This window comes from Apteryx rowi, unplaced genomic scaffold, assembly GCF_003343035.1.
Source record: "Apteryx rowi isolate R43461 unplaced genomic scaffold, aptRow1 scaffold_44, whole genome shotgun sequence".
Classification (NCBI taxonomy): domain Eukaryota; kingdom Metazoa; phylum Chordata; class Aves; order Apterygiformes; family Apterygidae; genus Apteryx; species Apteryx rowi.
Genome location: NW_020450694.1, coordinates 2,084,033 through 2,105,074, shown reverse-complemented (window position 1 = coordinate 2,105,074; position 21,042 = coordinate 2,084,033). Strand labels below are relative to the sequence as shown.

The window sequence follows — 21,042 nt, the reverse complement described above, 5'->3', positions numbered from 1 at the left end:
GTGCCACCTCGCGCCCCCAGGCGCCTCCCGCCCCCCGGCTGCTCTCCGCGGCCCGTTACGGCCCGGGCAGGGCGGCGTCGCGGGCGGCCCAGGCCGCGGGAGGACGGCGGGGTCTGGCCGCGGGCAGGGCCGCGAGGAGGGAGAGGCGCCGCGGGGAGCGGGGCAGGCCCCTCGGGCCGGGGCAGGCCCGGCGGCTCTCAGCACGGCTCGTGACAAAAAAGTGGCAATTTGCTGTCTCGCCGGGGTGCCCCGCAGCAGCTGCCCCGCGGTGCCAGGGCCCCGGGCGCGGGGAGCCCCCTCGCACCCCTCCCTGCAGACCAGCTCACGTTAAAACACCCCCGAGGCTGCTTAGCTGTCCACGCGTGGGGAACCCCCCTCCATAACACCGGCAAGCGAGGGGTTTATAAGGAAAACCACATGGAGACAAACCTAAAACAAATCATCTGCCCTCTCTGCCGCCAGCCCCCCGCACAACCGCCCCCAGGACCCCTCGGCGCAGCCTGTCCCCGGGGGGCCGCGGCAGGAGCCACCTCTGCCCACATCCCTCCTCGCAGAGGGGCCGTTCCCAAGGGACCTGCATGGGACAGGGGGGTGTCTGTCCCGTCCCCCCGGGCCACATCTATCTTTGCAACACCTACTGCTTTTTGAACACGGATATGGGCACAGGTTTGCCTTCTGGGGTGGAAAAGAGGGGCCTGAACCCCGCAGGCCACAGCTTTGCTAACAGGTAGGCCGGCGAGGCAGCCCTAGGGGGGGTCTGCGCTGGCCGCGACGCAGCTGCGGCCACGGCCAGGCTCTGAGCCACAGACCACAGAGCATCTCCGCAGCCTGCCGCTCGCCCGCAGAGCGCTGCTCCCTCCGCTTCCCGGCACCTGCCTCCCATGGAGGGGGCAGGAAAAAAAAACCACGATTAAACACCTTCCCCATGTTGCTTTTCCAGCGCCAGGGGGGCACTACAGGGTCCCGAGCAGAAGGCAGGGGTCTGCACGCTCCCAGCGCCTGGGACTCTCCTGGAAAACCTTTGCTCTACCCTTCCTTATCCCTTCTTGCCAGGGGGCGGCACTGTTACACCACGCACACAAAAAAGCAGGCCTGAAAAAGAAGCGTAAAAAATTATGAGTTATAGCTGTTCTTGAACATGCCAGGAATTTGCACACATGTATTTTGGATTGTTGCTGTTTTTGCATGGCATACTACACATGCATATCTACACACACCTGCTAGTGCCCCTATTTTAATTCTAATTCCTATTGTTTGGTCTGTGCACAYGAGTGTTCCCTGGTCTGTATTGCAGACTAAACTTAGCAGCTTTCTGTCTAGGGCCCACAAGGCAGGAATGCTGTAAATATCCTTCTTCTACAGTCAAAAAACATGGGTCCCAAGCCCGCTCGAACTTAATTGCAAACACCCTGTTTGTTCTCCTAACCCGCTTGCTAACTTGCTTCAAAGTTACAAGTGCAAGCAAGTCCTTGCAGGCCTCAGGATTTACTTTCAGCATAGTTGGTCACATCCCCCAATCACTACCGTCAAGCTAAAAATCCTCCCTCTCCCAAACTAGCTTAATTAGGAAATTAGCTTGTTAATTAATTACCAAAACTATAAAAATACTACCAGCAACATTTGCAAGAAAGGATCAGGATCTTGAAGTGGGTCTCTATAGAAGCTGAAGGTAAGTAGTGAGGTTTTTTTCCCACCTCTATCCTCTTAAAAGTAGCTACTTTTTATTTCCTTAGTATTTTTCTTGTATTAATTTATTTAAAGTGTCTTTGAGGAAGAAGTATTTTAGTCTCTTAAAGAACACTTCTCCCTCCACCATGACCCATAGTTGTACAGTCCCCCTTTATAGTAAATAAAGTGGCTTCTTTAATGATACTGGCTGCCTTCCCCACCTTGTCCTCGCATATTCCTTCTCCGTATGGTTAACAAGCAGTTGTTGACTGACCAAGGGGAGAGAACTTTCCTGGCAAGAGGAGGGGGAATGTGATGGAAACTGTTACTGACTGAGCAAAATGTACTGGTGCACAGTGTCAGAGAGAGACAAGAGCAGCCAGGAGGACRTGTCCAGGAGGATGTGTCCACCAGGACTTCCCCAGGTGCCACATGTGTAGACCGCAGGGTCCCACAAATCTGTGGACAGGGCCTTTACCACATGCAGGACTAAACATAATATAGGCGCTACTCCTTACTCTCAAACTCTTACTTATCCTAACCAGAGTCCAGTATTGGGGTGTCCCTCTCAAAGGCAAGCAACTCCACTCCAGCAGAGGTTAACACTGTCCTGGTTTGAGGAATGAGGACAGAATATCTGGTATTGCCAGGAAAAGGCCTGTCCTGCTCCAGCTTAGTACCACTAGCAGGTGGAGAGGTTTATTGAGACTCTTTACATCTAAGAGGACAAAACTAAGAGTAATAGTATGCAGGCTGAAGACATTAAGTGATGCCATTCAGTGGCTGAAGCTCAGCTGTGAGAGCTGATCTAACCAAATGGAGGACTGTTCCTTCAGGCCTCACATAGAAGGGAAACAGCTCTGCCTAACAGTACGTCCAAGGATTTCTCTGATTCTCTGGCCAAAAGCTGAATAGGTGCAACTGGGGATGCTCCCTTCTGCCTCAATTTGGCAAGGATGCTGCAGTGTTTGGGGGAGCACTTCTTAGATCACTGACAGTAATGACCACCTCTGAGCAGTAAATGGTCATGGTCTGACTGCCTATAAATGGGCAGCTGTCTTACATTAGAAGAAAATTACAGTTTGGATGCCTAACTTTCCTTGGATCTTGCATGTCTCCTCACCCTTCTAAGTGACACTGAGAAATAGGATTTTTGTTTATTTGCATATTTATTCTACCAGGGACATCTTCAACTTCACAAGCCTGACACTGCTGGGATACTGCATCATGTTGTCCACCAAGAGGAAGAGTACCAGTATCCTGACCCTAAAGGAAATCCTGGAAAATGGCTTTGTGGCAGGGGCCTCCAGCCATAGCCATTCTTCTCCTGTTCACTGTTATTACATGGACTCTAGCAGTGCCTCAAAACCCGATACCTGGGAGCTCCTCATAGACTTGGACAACACAGCAAAAGGCAGCTCTCTGTATGTTGTCAAGCAGTCAGAGTCTCTGAATAGCTGTGTGAAGACTGACCTGCATGGTCTGACCCAGGGAGTCTCTGATAGCAGTCTTGTCTCTTTCTGCAAGACCCCTCATGGTCAAACTGTCTTTGATCTGTCTGGTTTGCCTACTGAACACCCCAGTAGAGGACTGGGGTGCCACTCCATGATGGATGTGGTCTCGCAGAACACATCAACACCGTGCAAGATGGAAAAGCACCCCAAACCACTGGAGAATCTGCTCTCCAAGAGCACTGAGCTTGTAACTGACATCTCAACCCTTGCAAAGCCACCAGCACCCAGATGGGAGATTTCTGAAATAAAAGCCCCCCTGGATACCAATCTGTCCCTTGACATAAGTGCTGAAGAGCTAAGGTTGCTGGGATGTTCAAAACTGGATACCCCATCGCTGGAGACCTCCTCTATAGTAATTCCTCTGGCTTGGCCTGGTGCCTTCAAGAGGTGCCCTACTCTGATCCATAGGTCTTCCACCTGTGAGACTCAGCTGAGTGACCAAGCCTGTATCTGTGTTTCTGCATCAAGCCCTGTGATGCTGCTGCCCTAGCTCCAGATCTAAGTGAATCCTTATCTTGAACTTGTGTGTGTTCAGCTGCTACATGCCTCATCGGACAGCTTCAGGTAACTTCTGTGATGCAGATCGTAATACGCTACACAAGCAACGGATGCATGCTGCAGCACAGAAGATCACAAAGCCAAGTAGCCTCCTACCCTGAACTGAGCCGGGGGCTTGCTTGCTGAGGAAACTACCTGTTGCTGCTGATGTAGGTGTAGTTTTTAATCTTCCAGCTGGAGATGACTTTGGTGGAAAACTGCTTGGGGCACTACTGGATGGAGAAAGCATAGACTGTTTGTTAGCTGTAGTCCCCAGAAAGCTGCTGTAAGCTAATGCCAGCTAATTGGCGCTGCTCAGTGCCATGCAGCTCCAGTGGTTTCCCAGACTAGTTCTCTTCCCCTCCCTTATCGGTGTCTTTTGTATTAAYGCAATAAAGATTTCAACTTCATTCTGTGTGTGGTCTCTGACACTCATCACCTGGCAAGCTCTGACTGCTAACACTTCCTCAGGCTGAACTTCTGTAAATACACTTAAAGATAGTTGCTCAGCAAGCTTTACTTTATCCCTGGAGGGGGAAAGAAGGGGGGGGGGGGAACACTGCTGTCCTGCAGAGGACTGGTGAACAAGGCCAGCTGAGGACAAGGGGCAGTGTGGCTGCACGCAGGCTCGGTCTGGGGCTGCTGCAGGGCGAGCAGGCAGCGCCAAGTTGCGGCAGTGGCTGCCTGTCACTGCAGCTGTGCCAAGGAGGGCTGAGAGGCGATGGGACAAGATGGATGGGCCCTGCCAGGGTGGGGGGAAAGGACAGCTCTGCAGCCCCCGCCAGTCACTCCCCGCTGCCACCCCATTACCTGGCACACGGTGCTGTGGGAGCTTCACTGCTGGAGGGGAGCAGTGCTGCTGTGGCATGTGGGGGGCCACTGGGGCTGGGGATCCCTCTTCTGGTGTGCTGGAAGAAAGACAGCCCACGCACCGGGGGCAGGAGGCTCGGAAAGGGGGGACTGGGGAGAAAGCGGCTCCCTGGCGCTACAGCAGCATCGCTCTTTGTGCAGGGCTTTACTCCTCCAYTCGTCTGGAGGAATTCTTCAACACAAACATTTACCAACACAGGTGCAGGGACAGCTTACCTCTTTCTGTAATTTCCACCCCTCTGGGGGAAAAAAGAGATGCCTCAGTCCCTGTTTAGGGGTTTTCCTGTGGGCCTGGTTAGCGTTTCCTACCTTACACGTCTACTTGCTCTACCTCCCCTTTTTGTTCAATGCTGTTTACAGTGGATGTGACAACTTGGAGAAGCACTTGTGTCAAAACAGCCTCCCCAGGCATTTAAAGTTTGCTGAAGAAATAATACAYGTTCCTCAATCTTCCTTTAGGGATAGAGTAAGGCATGAGAAGTGATAAATTTTGCATAAGGAGATGGACAGAAAAAGGAGAAAGCAGCAGTGTCTGCTTATAGCCAAGATTTGTGAATTGTGGCAATAAGATCGTTCCTATATAAACTCCATGGTGAGCTGTGCGTAACACTGCAGGGTCTTCGCCTCACTGTTAAAAACCTTCACCCCTTTGAACTCCTTCCAGAGTCTGTCACCCAGCAACAAACCTTACATGTACCATACTTCTGTGACCAAAGCAAGCACTTCTGTTTACAGAATAACAGTTTAAATACTTCCAGAGGGCCAAAGGCACAGCTTTGAAGGAGAAAACTATTGCTTCCACATATATTTTACACTAGAGGTTCTGGGCCAAATAACATCTATTCTACTTCAGTTGTGGCAGTATAGACACCAAATACCAAACACAGAGTGGCTTGTATTCTCTTTCTAAAACACATTACAACATCAGGAACAGGTGACAACTCATGAAAGTGGCCCAGGAAGGGAACTTATTTACAGTTTGAAGTATAAACACCACAGAACAGTACAAACCAGATCTGTAATTAGCAAGAAGATCATGCAGCTGTTTGGTTCAACCGCAGTCTGTGCCGGTTGACTGACTGGTATTGATACTGCAGAGGAAAGATTAAGCTTATTGTGTAAATCTCTAGCTAGAACATACCATGCCCTGCTCTGTGTAAAAATATACAACCGGGTCAATTAAAGAGACAGAAACAAAACACTTCAAACATGCTGCTATAACCAAGACTTAAGTTGCAGATTTCAGCTATTGCCAGTGGAGGCACAAGGGCAGCCTGGGATATTGTGAATTCTTTATTGAATTGCCTACATCTGTGTAAAATAAGCCATATATCACATCTACCTACATTAAAAAAAAGGCTACAGAATGAGCAGACATACAAGCACTTCTGCTAACATATTAGCATGTCTCAACTGGTTAGTAACTTACACCTGCTTTGGGAAAATCTGTGCAACGTTCATAACCCAAAGCATGAAGGAATATAAAATGAACGGATTTTTTGATGAAACAAAGATGCAAAGATGTTCTGGAAAAAACAGCTTTTAAGTTAAAAAACAGGACACAGCAAGATAAATCACAGATCACAAAGGCTGCATAGTAGGCTGGGGGGGGGGGAAAGAATTTCAGTTTTATGGTTTGGGTCCCAGATTAAATACACARTTTGGAGATGTCAGAGTACAATTTCACATTTATGTAAAAAGAATGTCCTTGCAACGAAGACAGTGCTAATACTATTGACAAATCTTTTCCTTTCATTGCTAATACTCTTGGCTCCATTTTTGCTGTGCACTGAGCTTCAGTATTTTGCAGCCAATGAATTCCACTTTAATTTCCATTCTTGTGCCTACTTCACTATCTTTGGAATATTTTTTACTTACAGGTATTCTATATCTAGGCTATTCCCAAAGTTGCTGCACAGTATCATGTCTTCTTAATAGTAACCCATTAAATCTTGCAAGTCCCTTTCGTTCAAACGCAGTCCCCTCTTTTCAAAATGATACATTTCCAGCCTTATAAAAGGCAACAGAGTGTCACCATTGCTTATTTTCAGTTCTTCTCCCTTCCCCCCACCCCTGGAAGAGGTGTTTTCCTTCTACAGTAAGAAACCTACCTCTCTTTGGTTCATCTAGGCAGACAGCCAAAAGGAGATTGCCTCAGTGACAGATTAGCATACCTTCAGCAACTCCTGTATTTATGGCAACATTTTCTTCCACAGCTCACAAACCAAAATACTCATCTTTCCCACAGTGCCATTAAGGACTACGTGTACACTGAAAGAAGGCACAGTAAGCCTTACTGCAAGAACATTAATACTAGAGCCAGAAAGAAGGACCAAAAAACACATTTTATTAACATAAGACTTTTTTCATATGTTAAAAAAATCACAGTTACAATAAAGTAGTAGAAAAAATAGGGAATTATTTGGAAAATGGTTGCAAAATACAAGGCACTTCCTCAAAAGGCTTAAAATTACTACACATAAACGATCCAAACATTCGAAGAACCACTAGGATGATCCCAATTAATATAATGAATATGGAAGTTAAAAAAAAATTACAAGTATGTTTTTACTAAAACATCTCTCTCAGACTGGAGAAAGCCAGGTCTCAGTTACCATTCTGGAATCCAGTTTCACTTGTGTCAGTATCATGTTCCTAGTGAAGGGAATAGGAGGAAGAAAAAACAAGAGAATATTAATGATAAGGTAAAAATTTAAGATTTTCTCTTTAACTAGACTATCCAAGAAACGCGAAACACTTGTTAGTGGAAACAAGTGATCTGTGTGGGAGATATCCCAAACAGGCTTAAAAGCATCAATTTTACTATGAAGAATTATTTAAAACACAATCCTTGTGAGTAACACTGCTGGTTTCACATTTAGTATTAGCAAGCAACAGGAACATTCATGAGGGCATGTTGCTTTTACAAAGTCTGCACAGTCAGTGAGCCATATTAAGCTGAAATTACCTGAACTACACTTGTGTGTATTAATCCAATTAAAATAAGACTTAATAAATTGAGCATTGCACATTCTATACAGATTACCAGTCATAAATATTCTGGATCACACTTCACTGGTCTAATTTACTGTACAGCAAACGTCTTAACGTATCACTGTACCTCTTGCCTGTGACAAGCATAGCTCCTACAAAGATACTGACTGCCAGCCTCTGTGCTGATACTACAAACTATTCACTTGCAGTTCTGTTATTAAAAATACCTGATTCAGTTTCTTAAACTCAACCACTTGGAAAAAGATGTGCTCCAGGATATGTTTGGCATCTTGCTTGTCCTTTGGGAGTTTGCTCGTTACTCCTAGGATTTCGCCACACTTTCGGACATAAAACTCCAAGTCGTCATCGGTACCTAAACAAGCATCCCAAGGAAGGAGACAGATGAATATTATACATACCTGCAGCACCTGTGCAAAAATATACTACTCATTGCTATTTGTCATTGGCATTTTGGGAAGTTACGTCCTATAATTCAGGTGAGTGGACTAGCCATGATGTACTTCTGCAGCTAGTACTTTCTCATCTTGTTTAGATTTAAGGTGTGTTTAGAATAAATCTTACCATTTTTACTTTAAAGCAGAAAAAGATATGAAATTAATCAGCAACAGTGTGAAAAGTGATTTATGAATGATATAGGAAATGGAAGGTAGAAACAAAATAAAATGTCTGTTTATATTAAATGAGCTGCAGTCTCGTCAGCAATGTCAGCAGCACACAGGCACTTACCAACAGTCAGTGCTACATTTTGCGCTGGTAACTTCAAAAACGATACTCAAAAACAATAGAAAGGGAAGCCAAAACTCTCTAGCATAACAGGACCCCTTGAAGGTCATACATCTATTTGAAAGRGGAAAACAAAAGACACAGGGAAAGGAAGAGGAAGCTGCACTGCTGCTATTTGATATTTCAAGACCAAGAAGTTATGTACTACCTTCCAAAGACTTGGAGCATTCTTGGTCCAGGATGACAGCAAYAGGTTTTCATAAGCGAGGCCCGTGTTTTAAAACTGAATGTTATCACCAGTTTTCCTCCAAAAACTTGGATTTTATATATAAACATGAGAACAATCAGTCTGCTCTGCTTACATTTGTTTGTAATCTCTGCTAGACGGGCTTTCTCAGAGGAAAAAATTTCATCCAAGTCAAACAGCTCCAGAGGGGGAGGAGGCAATTCTCTGAAAGCAGGTGGAAAAACCTTGAAGACAAGAATTTGCATGGTTGATTGCCAAATATTTTTCTTACACTTTGTAGATAATTAAGAAGACAGCTCTGGACTTAGATCAGACTTTAAGAAACCTTTCGTACTTTAAAAATTCTATTTAGATTTCATAAAAATAACTAAATATTCCAAAAGAGTTTAGTCACATGTATGCCAGAATTTCTCCCCTTAAACTCTTATTCTAGATATTCTTAAAATGAAATCAAGCATTAAAATCAGACACTTTTCTGATTTATGCAGAAGTTAGCTTTGAGGAATCTAATTTATTGTCATCTAGCATCACAACAAAAGATATACTGCATTTGCATAGTTTGTTCTTAGTTTTGTTGCATGAGACTCAAGTGGTTCTATTTTGGATTGAAAAAGTCCAGGTAACAGGCTGGCCAATTCACCTTGGAAATGTATTCACATTAATTCTGGCAAAGGTTGTCAGGGAAAAAACGGATTTTCTTTTTCATACGATCACCACTTAAGCCACAGGTTGCACTCTGCAACTAACAGGGCTTACAAGCGCTTGAAAGGGAGAGTGAATACCTTGTGTTTTTAAAGAGCTGCGCAGGAGACACTATTTTCAGTGGCATCCCTGCAGCTATAAGGATCATACTAACATCTCCTGAGGGGCCAAAGTAAAGGACGGAGCAGCGATGGCAAAACTTAAAAGATATCTGCTCTTTAAAATAAATTTGACACCACTGAAACTTGTGTTGCTGCTGCCAGCAAAATTCAGCCAGCCCTTGCTGTAGAAGAGCAATGCTCCACTTCCTACTTTCCCAATGGATGCGAAAGAATAAAGAAGAGTGGGACAGACTGGCTCCTCCTCTGGCAACAGCTGATAAACTACTTGCAGCATCACTGCTTTCCAAAACAGCATGATCCATTTTCACAGTAAAGGCTGAACCTCAACACCTTGCAGGACTGGAAACACCTAGGCAGGATTTGAAGAGATTATATATGCGAGTCATTCTGAGCTCTCTAGATTTTGATTGTGCTGTGCCACCAGATGCTTCATTTTCAAGCTTTGTTGATAAAGAGTACAAGTGTAAATAAATGCTCCTTTTTAAAAGAGCCCTTGCAATGTATTCAACTCTCAAATAATTAATAAAAACACAGCATCTCTTTTTTTTTTTTTTTTTTGAGAACTATGGAAATGATGCCAGAGGTTTTATACTAAAAGGAGGATTCTACATATCCTGTATCAGCAAGGAGATTACTCACAGCTGGCTGAAGGGGCGGCAGTGGAGTCTCAAACTGAGGCTGAATGAGCCGGAGAGGTTCATGCTTCACATTCAGCTGCTCATAAGCTCTGCAGCACAGAAAGAGTCAAAGTGTGAGGAGGAGAAGCGATACAATATCTATTTCCACTCGCGTGCATTAGAAAGGCTTACAGATATGAATATTTCAAAGACACCAGGGTCAACATTCTGCGCAAAGGTATAGCATAAAATAAAAATCACAAACCAGTCTGAAGTGACTGATTGACATGACACAGAAGTAGGAGGCCAGAAAGGTATGCTACAAATGGAAAAGTCGCAACAGTTACTCATATCACCGTTCCCTACAGAATAGCTTAGTGAAGTTCCCACATACAAGGCTTTCTTTACTGGAGACAAAACAAACCAGTATATTAAATAACAATAAACAAGGTAATTTTCCCAGAAAAGCTCTAGACCATTTCTAATAAAAGAATTCTGTTGTTAACAGGGGAATTCTGGAAGGCAACAAATAGGATGCCCACTTTTAGGACTCCAGAAAACTACACATCAGTAATAATCAACTTCTACAGAGAGCAAATTAGCTAAAATTATGATAGAGAAGAAAAAAAATAATGATTGCTGAAGATACAAGATGATGGAAAAGAAGGAAGTCACACATCAAAATTCTTCAAGAGACTTAAAGGGACGATTGTACATGTGGGAAAGGTGATCCAGTTCAAAAAAGCAGACTTGTAGATTTCCAAAAAGTTCTGAAAAAGTCCCTAATCAAAAGCCATTTAAAGAAATTATTTGTTATGGGATGGGAAGGGAGATCCCCTCATGAATTCACACCARGTGAAAATACAAGAAATACATAGTAAGAAAAAAGAGCGTCCACAGTGCAGTGGAGTTTCACAGAACCTATGTTAAGTCTGCTACTATTCAACACGTTCATACATGATCTGGATGTATGATTTGTGATGTGACAAAGCTATTAAGTGATACAAAACTGATAAAACCAAGTAGCAGATGCACCTCAAGATACAGAATTATTGGAAAATGCAAAGATGAATGAAATTCAGCATCAATAAATGCCAAATAGTACATGTAAATGGAAAAACAACCAGCTCTCAAGTATCATTTCAGAAAGAAATCCAGCACCATTGTGGAAGTTCTATGAGAAATACCAGTTCATTCAATCAGCAGCAGTCAGAAACGGCAAAGAGAATGTCAGAAATTACAGCTAAGAAAAGGGGTAAGAGAAAACAGAAACATCACTGTGGCACTGTAAAAATCAAACCTCTGGTGCATCCGTATTCATAACGCTGCTTACAGCTCAGTCCCTTCTGCTCGTAAGCTCCCACACATTTAAACACAAACAGAAAATGCCAAATAGAGAAAGCAAAAAAAAAAGAAAAAGAAAAGAAAAAATCACAGCTGCTGACTTGATAACTGAAGGGAGGGCAGTTGTATCTAGCTGATAAAGAGACGTATCAAACAACTTTGTGAAGTCTCTTGGGATTTCCTCTCCCTCTTGTAGACAGACTCTCAATCGCTCAGACAACGCAGCTGTATTTGGGATCATTGTATAGTCTGAAATCTGAACACAAGACATTGCTATGAGTGGAAAAAAATTCATTTACATAGTCTCTTTCTAGTTTTTACCTCACTTAAAATCTCATCTATAAATAATTGTATCACTCTCTACCAGCTATGACCCTTTGCGGTGTAGCTTATTAGATTTAGTAAACTGCGCAATCCCTGTTCTCTTAGCTGTAAAGCCAATTAGTTGTTTATTAAAATGAAATAGAGAGCTCACTGTAGTCACCTGTGAAATACTGCAGCTCTACCTTTTTATGCATAAGCAGTATACAGTTCTGTCAGGTACGTTATTTCCAAATAACGAAACAGCACTTACATCAGTCAAAAATCAGCTGAAAACGATACACAGATTGATCCCTACTCAAATAGAGAAAATCTGCCTTTACCTCATATATGCTCCTCCTGCCCGAAGGCTCAGACCTGAAGTACAAACCTACTGAACTGGAGCAACAAATGATCTGGTAAACACAGGCAAATCTGGAACACGCTTCTGTGACTGAAGTTTTCCAATAAACATCAATCCAACTGTGAGAGAGATACTGCGCCATTGTTTTTTTATGCCTAGCTCCTCTGTCTAGCCCATCTCCTGCCAGGAACTAAAGGTCTGCAACAACAGCAGCATTTATCTAGCTGTTATTCATTTTCTGTTAAATGCATGGTTTGGTAAAACTGGTCCTGCTGGATCAAACTATTATTTACTTCATTGCAATGGATCTCTCTTACCCCAGGGTCCTCCATATCCACCTGGTTTAATTGGATATCTGATGYTGTGAGCCACTGAAAAAGTACATCCTGGAGAAGGGCAAAACAATTAATTTCAGGAGAGTCCAAGTAATCTATTACGATGCTAAAACTGCTTAAACATTCATAATAAATCCAACTAATAACATATGCTGAAAAAGAAGGAAAAAACTGTGTAATAAACCACAAAACATGTAGGGAGAAAATACAAACTTTGTATATACTTATGGAAGCAATGACTTACAACAAAGATCACACTTCGTGGTAGATGCATGCTTTCAAGGAACACCTCAGCAGAAAACACCCTTTCTTACACATGATGATAACATTACATATTCCACTTTGGAAAATCCATTAATATCTCTAGATGGTGGGAACTATATATGCAAAGGTTTATTATTAGAGCTTGATTGTGGCTATATGATTTAAAGAAGCTCTGAATAGGCAACAAACCAAAAAGCTACCAAATATTTAAACATCAACAACAATGAAGTGGCGGACAGAAGTAGGAAAAGCTTTTCAGAGTCCCATAACAATCTATTTTTTTTAGAATACATTCCTGTTACTTGTGTTTTGACAAATTCCCCGGTATGTTAGTATTGGGCTAGAATGTCCATATTGAATCTATTTCATAGCTGTCATGCTCTAAGAGGAAGCTAAAAGGCTTGAACTACTGTGTAAATGCTGTGAAGATCCACTAAGAAAACATTTTTTTAAAACTTACCATGATCTTACTGTTTTCTTCTTTATCTAAATATTGATCACAGAACATGTGGCAAGATCCCAACACTGCCATCTTTCCACCTTGAGCCTATCAACAAAGAAAATATAGCAAAAAATCCTTCCAGATCAGAGATTTAGAGGCAATTGTTAATGCAGTTTAATTACAAAGTGATTTAAAGAAATAGGAACTTTGGAAAAAGTAGTGCCAAAGGCAGTTTCAAAGATGGCAAGCTTACAAGAATGCAGCATTACTGTAAGAGTGTATATATGCTTACTTTTACAAGGCTTATAAATTTACTAAAAATAGTGATCTACATTTCGTAAGATTAGAGAGGCAATTGATTGGCAATCCCCCCCCCCCAAAATACACAGARTATCATCAAGAATAGCTGCATTTAAGTGATTTTTGCAGAAAAAGAATGCTTTTTTTCAATCAAGCAAAAAAGAATTAAGTGAAATTAACATATTGTTAAGTTCCTGCAGCCCCTTCTCGACTAGTTCAGAATGTATTCCTAAAGGACTGACATGCAAGCATGCCAATGTAGCATGCATTCATGTCAACTAATGAGAAGAGTTTGATAATTTTATTCTTTGTAAGATTAAATGCAAAATATGCAGGTCATTATATTTTAATTTAGCTAAATTAAATATGTATGAAGACGTATGCATGAACCTGCTTTATAATTCTTTTCTATCCAGATTACCCCTTAACCCTTCCACAAGGATATACATAAGAAATAGGAAGTTTTCAACACAACAGAAAACAGCAATGCTTTCTGCACCGAGTGTAAAATTAGTAGCATAATGTAATCAGGAAGACTGCTGTAACAAGTCTGAAGATAAGTCACAAGATAGGCACAAGTCTTTTTATTCATCTTTATCTTTGTGTCTAAAACTTCCTCCAGCTAGTTAGGAAAAATGATGCCTGATTAAAAATCTATTTTACATTCACACCCCTGTAACATATCAAAGGAAGAACTGCCAGTGTGATGTAAAATTGTTTCCACTACACAAAAGTATTACATTTCAGTAATCAACCCATGCAAATGACTTCATGAAGGTACAGAAATGTTTTTTGGGCTTCATCTATAGTATAATTTGGTTGTTACAATTCTCAAAAGAAAACACTCCTCTCCATACCAGTTAGGGGAAACACATAAGACTCTACTTAAACAGGTACAGTATTGAAACACAATACTAACTGTCATGGCTATAGTCCCAGTACAGTTTGGGTTTTACATAACTTAGATGATCATGTCGCCAAAAAGGATCTTCATATTAATGCAAATAACTTCAAGATTATCATGGGCCCAAGATTAGGCATGGATCCATACGTTTGGATCTATGTGCAAATACAGCACGGGGGAGAGAGATGTAATTATATCTTACTCTGACAGCTGCAGACTAAAACATGAACAGTAAGCGTACTTACAAGTTCACCTTACGCTACTGTATTGTCTTTGATTTATGAGGCTTATTTCAGCCACAACATGGGCGAATTAAGCCAGACATCTTCAGAAAAAAAAAATCACCTACCTAAGATACCAAAAATCACAGTACTATTAGAAATGCATCTACATAGTAAACAACATGTTAACATATTACATTCTTTCGCTATATTATCTCTTTGTACCTATCAGCTACTACTGTCTTCTGTTTTGTTTTTTAAATAAACTAAACAGGTCCCAACAGGTAAGATAACACATAAAAATCAACTAGTTCCAAGGAGATGGTCCTCTTTCTTAATACAATATGGCCTACTTGAAGCCAACAATAAATTCACTTACTAAATAGTCACTAAAACAGTGAAAAAATAAAACAAAGCAATGAAGAAGAACTAAAAATAATCCTCCGGTATCCAAAGAAATACATAATCTTCGCTGACCATTAAATTCATTCTCCTTTGAACCCCATGCAACAAAGTTTTCCATAAAAGCAGATAAGAGTCGCTGGATTCATATAGAGTTTGCAGATGCATCAAAAATAGAAGTGGTTTATAAGCTCTGCCAGATAATATACTTACCATTCTTATGGGAGGCAAGGGGGAGTATACATGGTTTATTTCATGCAGAATCGTACCTCATGCTGATAAAAAGCAAGAATGGGTCGGTTGAGCGGGAAGCAAACAGATCCTGTGGACAAAACAGCCACTGCTGGTTTCATTACATTCAGTGTGGCACCAAATGGATACACAAAAGAAAGAGTTCTGCAGGAAACAGAGAAACTCTTTAAGTACCTGCTATATCAAGTAGGCCGGTCCTATTTACAAGACTCAGTCTATCTGCCTAAACTGCAAATTGTAACTGTGTAGTAGTGGTGCAACGCTAAGAGGAATGCTTTATAAAATTCAGACAATTAAAAAGACATTTTAGGCTCTTTCCAGAGATTTTCCAAGTTGAGGATTTGTTTGTCTTATTTAAGCAACAAAGAAGGCTCTCCATTTTCACTTGTGTACTTCTGAATTTGAGAGAAGTGCAGGAGTATTTAACTGTAAATACACAATATAATACAAAATTTATGATAAATGTCTTACTTGTCTATCTTACTCTGCAATAAAACTCTCTGAAAACAACTAGAATTCTTCATGCCTACAGCCAGACAACCCACCAGAGGGCATTCATATTTATTTTGTTTAATCAAATTCAAATCCACAGAAAAGGGACAAAAAAGACCTGGTCAGGAGAGCAGTAATTCCCTTCAAAATCTACCACTCCTGCTCCTTGACTAGTTGCCAAGAGTTACTGAACAGATTCTTCTTTCCAGATAGAACCTTGAGAAGCAAGAATCTGATTGATGTTAAAAATACATCAGGACACCTCAACACAAGCACAATACACTCCTGCTAGGTTACAAGCCTGACAATTCAGATTTATGCTATAACGTTCCACACAAGCAGCTTCAGAGGAAAACACTTACTGTGCAGCATGTCCACCTCCATCTTCATCTGTTGTCTCAAACCCTGTTTTTCTTGCAGCTTCACTGATTCCTCTACAAGAGACGGAAAAGCAAAACCTACTGAAAACACAAGGGAGTATAAGACTTTACAGTAAAGATTTATATACCCAAAATATTTACCTATTCAAAACTCCATCAGAAATCAGTGCTTCTTTCGGGTGGAAATACTTGTAATATACATTTCTTACTACAGCATCTTGAAGAGAAAAATGAAGAAGTTTACATCATTAATATAATATATTATGCTAGACATAACAATGAAAAATGAATTCAGCTCTTGGCTACCTTGGGTGTTTGCTTCTAACACAAAACTGGCATGTGGTTCCCAAAAGAATTTCCTTCTGGACATACAGATTTAGAACAGGAATGTATTTGCAAGTTCAAACAAAAACATGCAGAATAAGCACATCTCCACATCTTCTGCAATTTTTACAGATGCAAAAAGATGTTCAAATTAAAAGAGTAAATATTTATCAAGGTTTACAAGTTCAAATTCTTTTTTATACATCTTCCAAAACCATCAGTGTTCTGATGCAAAAAGCACAGCCTAGAAGACCAGCTGTCCAACAGCCACTAAAGAGCCTAAAAATATTTTATGGACTGAAACACACAGTTCAGTTATTTTTTAGAAACACAAACTCTCATGAATGGTATTTTAGCAGGCTGCTAAAGAAAGGTGACACTGTTTATTCAGAGTGAGTATAAAGTGATTCAACCCATTAAAACACACTGAAAAAAATGTCTGTAATGAAAGGCTATTTACCAAGAAACATCACTAGTATTAACTTTTGTTAGTAAATACCATTAAAACTGACAACTATAGCAAAGGAATGGAGATGGCTATATTATCGGACTACTGTGGGCATGAAAAGCCCTTGGTGCACTTCAGTACTACACTGCTGTATACATGTAGATTTTAAGGAAAAAATCTTAGACCAAAAGGTGCTTTGTGAGAGGTATCTACATGGCTTACACCTACAAAGGCTGAACTTGTTCTTTAGATTTTGCTGGAAGCAGAGGAATAAGAGGTATTAGTGAGTCCCATTACCATTATTGACCACTACCCCATAGTCTTCTAACAAGTAGTTAATATTCGTGCCATATCTGGATTCACCGCCTTCTGTCAGCATCACCAGCAGTGCTCCACCCTCCTCCAGGAATTTCTTCAGAACAGAAAACTATAAAGTAACAAAAATCCAGAAAAATACGTAAGAAAAGAGCAAAGAACAATACCGCAGGAAATTACGCTGAGATGAGGGAAGGTAACTGTTTCTGACTACTTGCAATGAACTTGATCCTATGAGAAAGGTATTCAAATCTCAATTTGTGTAAATGTATATAAAGCAGTAATATTGCAAAGTCTTCTGCACTGTTCTTTTGTCTTTTGCATTAAACAAATCTAAAACCGTAACTAAACTGCAAACAATTATTGACTCCTTACCTCAGCAGCAGTGAACTTTTCTCTTGGCCCTGCTGTAATCCACAATTTTACTCCAATCAGTTTCTCCAATGTGATCTCATCTTTTAAACTACAAATAGATTAATCAAGAAACATGTTATTCTTGAATATCATCCTGAACCACAACTTTTTGTAAAGAACTGGCAAATAAACACAAAGCAAATCACTTCAGTCACTTCACATCCCTTTCGCAATTTAAAGTTGACAACTCAACCTAAAATAATCCTTATGTATTTCAACCCATTAAATAGAACAGCACACTAAAAAAGGTACTGTTACAGATCCAGAACTAGTGTAAGCTGTCATAGCTGTTATCAAACTTTGCACCAGATGAGCTGCTGCTTACTTTTTTTTCTTTTTCTCTGGATGTATCTTGTAGTAGACAGAGAGACAATGTAGTAATTTAACACAGAAGGGCTGAATTTTTTTTTATCACAAACTTCAAGGCAACATAGACTCAAAAACTTGTATTTTGAATTTCATCCTTACAACTTGAGCTCTGTCTCTTCCACAAATAAAATACTTGAAAGCTTCCAACAAAGACCACACATAGCATCCTGGAGCGAAATTTCAGCTAACATTGCAGAGCTCAATCAAGTCAAAGAAAGATTTTAGCTTGCCATAAAGACTACCAAAGATCATTCAGGTAGGTCAAGGAATTAAACGCTGCAGACTACATACAAATTTGGGGATATCTCTGCAGTGCCCCAACTCCTACCCACTGGGGCTGCAGTGATATCTGCATATCACTGATGAATATGTGCTGAAGCACATACTGAAGCATCCTAGCCTCTTCACACAGCAGCAGCCTATTTCTCCCCTGGAGAGGAGGTGAATCCACACAGCCCTTCTCCCCTGGCTGCAAAAAAGCCCAACTGTGCCTTCAGTGCTGCCTGTAAAGGAGCCCACCAACCACCCTATGGCTGAAGACCCACGAACCCACGCCCTTTAGACAACTCCCGCTGCTAGAGATGCCAATGCCGGGACGAATCGGGAGGATGAGGACAAAAGCAAGCAGCTAATGCCAGGCCCCACTGCAGCATGTCCCCAAACCCCTCCTGCAGCCTGGGCAAAGCCTCCCACCCGCCCCGCCGGGCGGCACGAAACCTGCCGGGTGGGCGAGGCTGTGTCACAGCCCCACAGCTCCCCCCCACCCCCACCCCGAGGCTCCAGAGAAGCTACGAGGGGCGCGTCGGGCAGTCGCAGCTCACCTCTGCATCCTCCAGCTACTACGAAGCCTTTTGMGCAAGGATTTGTAGCCGCTGTTGAGAGTGAAAGCCTCCCCCTTGGACGCATTGAAGAGTATGTCGTTCTGCTGGCCCTTCTCCATGGCGGCCGCGGTTATCCACGGGAAGCCCGAGCGGCGCTAGCTCCTTGAAGGGAATCTCCCAGCCCTGCCGGCAACGCGCCCTTCGCCAGCGGCCCTGCTCCCCGCCGCGACCGCCACCCCGCCGCGACCGCCACCCCGCCGCGCTCTGCCTAGCAACGCGCCGGCCGCGCAGGCGCGGTGGCAGCCTCGGCCAAAGAACCTTCCCGAAGCCAGGGGCAGCGGGCTGTTCCATTCCCGGGGAGGGGGAGGGGCTGGGCTGTACCACTGCGGCTGGCGAGGGCCGCCCGAGGCGGGAGCCAGGCCCGCGCGCCGCCATCCCGCCCCACCGGGACCCCGAGGCCGGCGGCGGCGGCGCCGCCTCTTGTCAGCGCCGGGGGAGGCCGCGGCCCTCAGCCGCCGCCCCCCTACCCCAACCGGGACAGTTTTCTGCCCCCGCTAGGAMTTAGGGCTGGGCGTGCTACTTACTCATAGATCAGAAGTAAAATCCACCCCCCCCCCTTTAACCCTTCCACTAACCTGCCGAAATCCTCCTTTAAAAAAAAGAAGGGGGGGGCGCGGAAGCTGCAGCCAACTGTCAGGAAACGCAAAAAGCAGGCGGCTGCTGCCTAGCTGCCCCCGCTCCCCTCAGTTACATACAGGCCACAAAGGTGCAAACCCATCCGTGTGTTCACTTTAATATAAACCATGTAGTACTGCTGCTGTCTTAAGTATGCACAAGATAGAGTCTGGTAATTAAAAAAAATTGTTCGAATATAGGCTTCCCCACAGCATGATCATTGCACAACTCTTAGAAATGCTCTTGTTTATCCATGTGTTGCACACAAATGACAATGCAGAAGCTTGGCCCCCTTTTGCCTCCCCCCAGAGACAGAATAACAAACTGTCTTTAAAAAAAAAAAAGGGGGGGGGGTGAGGGGAAGGAGGGGAAGGTGACATTCAGTGAGTATACCAGCATTTAATAGCTTTTCTACACTGGTGACAGGCGTTTTCAGAACACCGCTGGAGGCCAGATGATTTTCTTGCTCAGTCTGAGGTGTTGGTTGCCCACGTGCAGGGGCTGGAGCCTCTGTTGGTGCTGGCCCGTGCTCCACCGTGCTCAGGACCACGCATGTTTTAGCGGTGCTCACGTTCTTCAGAGATGAGTCAAGAGGCGCAGTCCATGCTGTGAAAGGAACCCTTTCCCGCGAGGCAGGCTCTGGCCATAAGGTTGTCTGTATGCAGCCACTCTGCCTGGCCCCTTCCCCACACATTTTACCTGGGGTTTTTGCACACACTGGCCCCCTCCACAGCAGCCTCCTTGCTGCTTCAGCAACATCCCAATCCTGGATCAGAGAGGGAGAGGGGAAGATCCATTCACTTTGGGGGCAGAGTGGCAGGCTTGGAAGACCACAGCACAGTTCAGGACTTGCAGACCGTTAGCTGCCTTTGGAGCAACACCTGATCAACAGTTTCTCAGCCCAGCTATGTCACCTGCGAGCTCAGTCCGGGATGCAGAAATGGCTTCCTGCCGAGAGCAGCAATGCTTACCTGTGCTGCCAACACAGCACTGCTTCTTTGGAGACTCCCACTGAACCCCTGCAGCCCTGGCATAAAGTATTAAAGCTGACCAGCACCTGCAGGCAACAGAAGAACTGCAGAATCTGCAACTACCAGATTTTTGCTTGCCTTAGAGAAAGGACGTGCKAAGCTAACCCCGTTCAGTTTGTCTGGCCACTGGTGAACAGACCATCCCTTTCCCAACCACTTTAAGTGGACTTGTGCTTATTTAAGGAAGGAAGCCACTGCTTTCCCCACTGCTGTAGGTAGTGTGATCAGTCTGTTATAGGTGTGCATGTGTGGGGAGGAAAAATAAGGAGACATAGCTGGGCTGAGTTAGCTCCACACAAAAGAAGTGGCCAGTTACAGGGATGTGGCTGCTGATGTGAGTGATGGTACGTACCTCAACCGTAAATACAAATACAGAGTGGATACAGTTCTGCCAGAGTTGTACAAGACACCCAGGGAGAAAGAAATCAGTGTCCCGCCTCCTCTACCAGAGAAGCGGTCATTTAGAGGGAAATCCACCAAACAGCAGAAATTAAGAATTCCATTCTGTCCTAGCCAGTTAGTGTGTTAGTCCCAGTTTCCTTAAACCATGAGCAAAGGACAGTACCATTCCTGTCAAAAAGGTTAAAACCCATTCAGTTAAAATCTGGCTTCTCAAAGCCTTTATAAAAT

The 21,042-nt window shown here is 43.2% G+C and overlaps 2 protein-coding genes across 3 annotated transcripts in view; both read right to left on the bottom strand.

The window, feature by feature from the left end:
• The window catches only part of MYBL2 (MYB proto-oncogene like 2), a 20,077-nt gene extending 17,180 nt beyond the window's left edge, over positions 1 to 2,897 (bottom strand). The window contains exon 1 of the mRNA XM_026076803.1: positions 2,847 to 2,897. Coding sequence (XP_025932588.1) covers positions 2,847 to 2,897 — 51 coding nt within the window. The remainder of the gene's footprint in view (positions 1 to 2,846) is intronic.
• A 4,018-nt stretch (positions 2,898 to 6,915) lies between these two features.
• Positions 6,916 to 18,946, bottom strand: IFT52 (intraflagellar transport 52). Of its 2 annotated transcripts, XM_026076848.1 has the most exons (13): positions 18,707 to 18,946; positions 17,478 to 17,565; positions 17,085 to 17,214; positions 16,157 to 16,232; positions 15,998 to 16,069; positions 15,161 to 15,287; positions 13,083 to 13,169; positions 12,341 to 12,409; positions 11,461 to 11,615; positions 10,038 to 10,125; positions 8,690 to 8,798; positions 7,811 to 7,956; positions 6,916 to 7,244 (listed from the first exon to the last, which is right to left on the bottom strand). In XM_026076848.1, exons 1-13 carry the CDS (start codon positions 18,823 to 18,825, stop codon positions 7,197 to 7,199), a joined length of 1,314 nt encoding a protein of 437 aa, XP_025932633.1. In that variant the 5' UTR covers positions 18,826 to 18,946; the 3' UTR covers positions 6,916 to 7,196. The 2 variants fall into 2 exon arrangements, with proteins under 2 accessions (XP_025932633.1, XP_025932634.1); XM_026076849.1 differs by lacking the exons at positions 15,998 to 16,069; positions 16,157 to 16,232; positions 17,085 to 17,214; positions 17,478 to 17,565; positions 18,707 to 18,946 and having other exon boundaries at positions 15,105 to 15,192.
• Between the last annotated feature and the right edge of the window lie 2,096 nt (positions 18,947 to 21,042).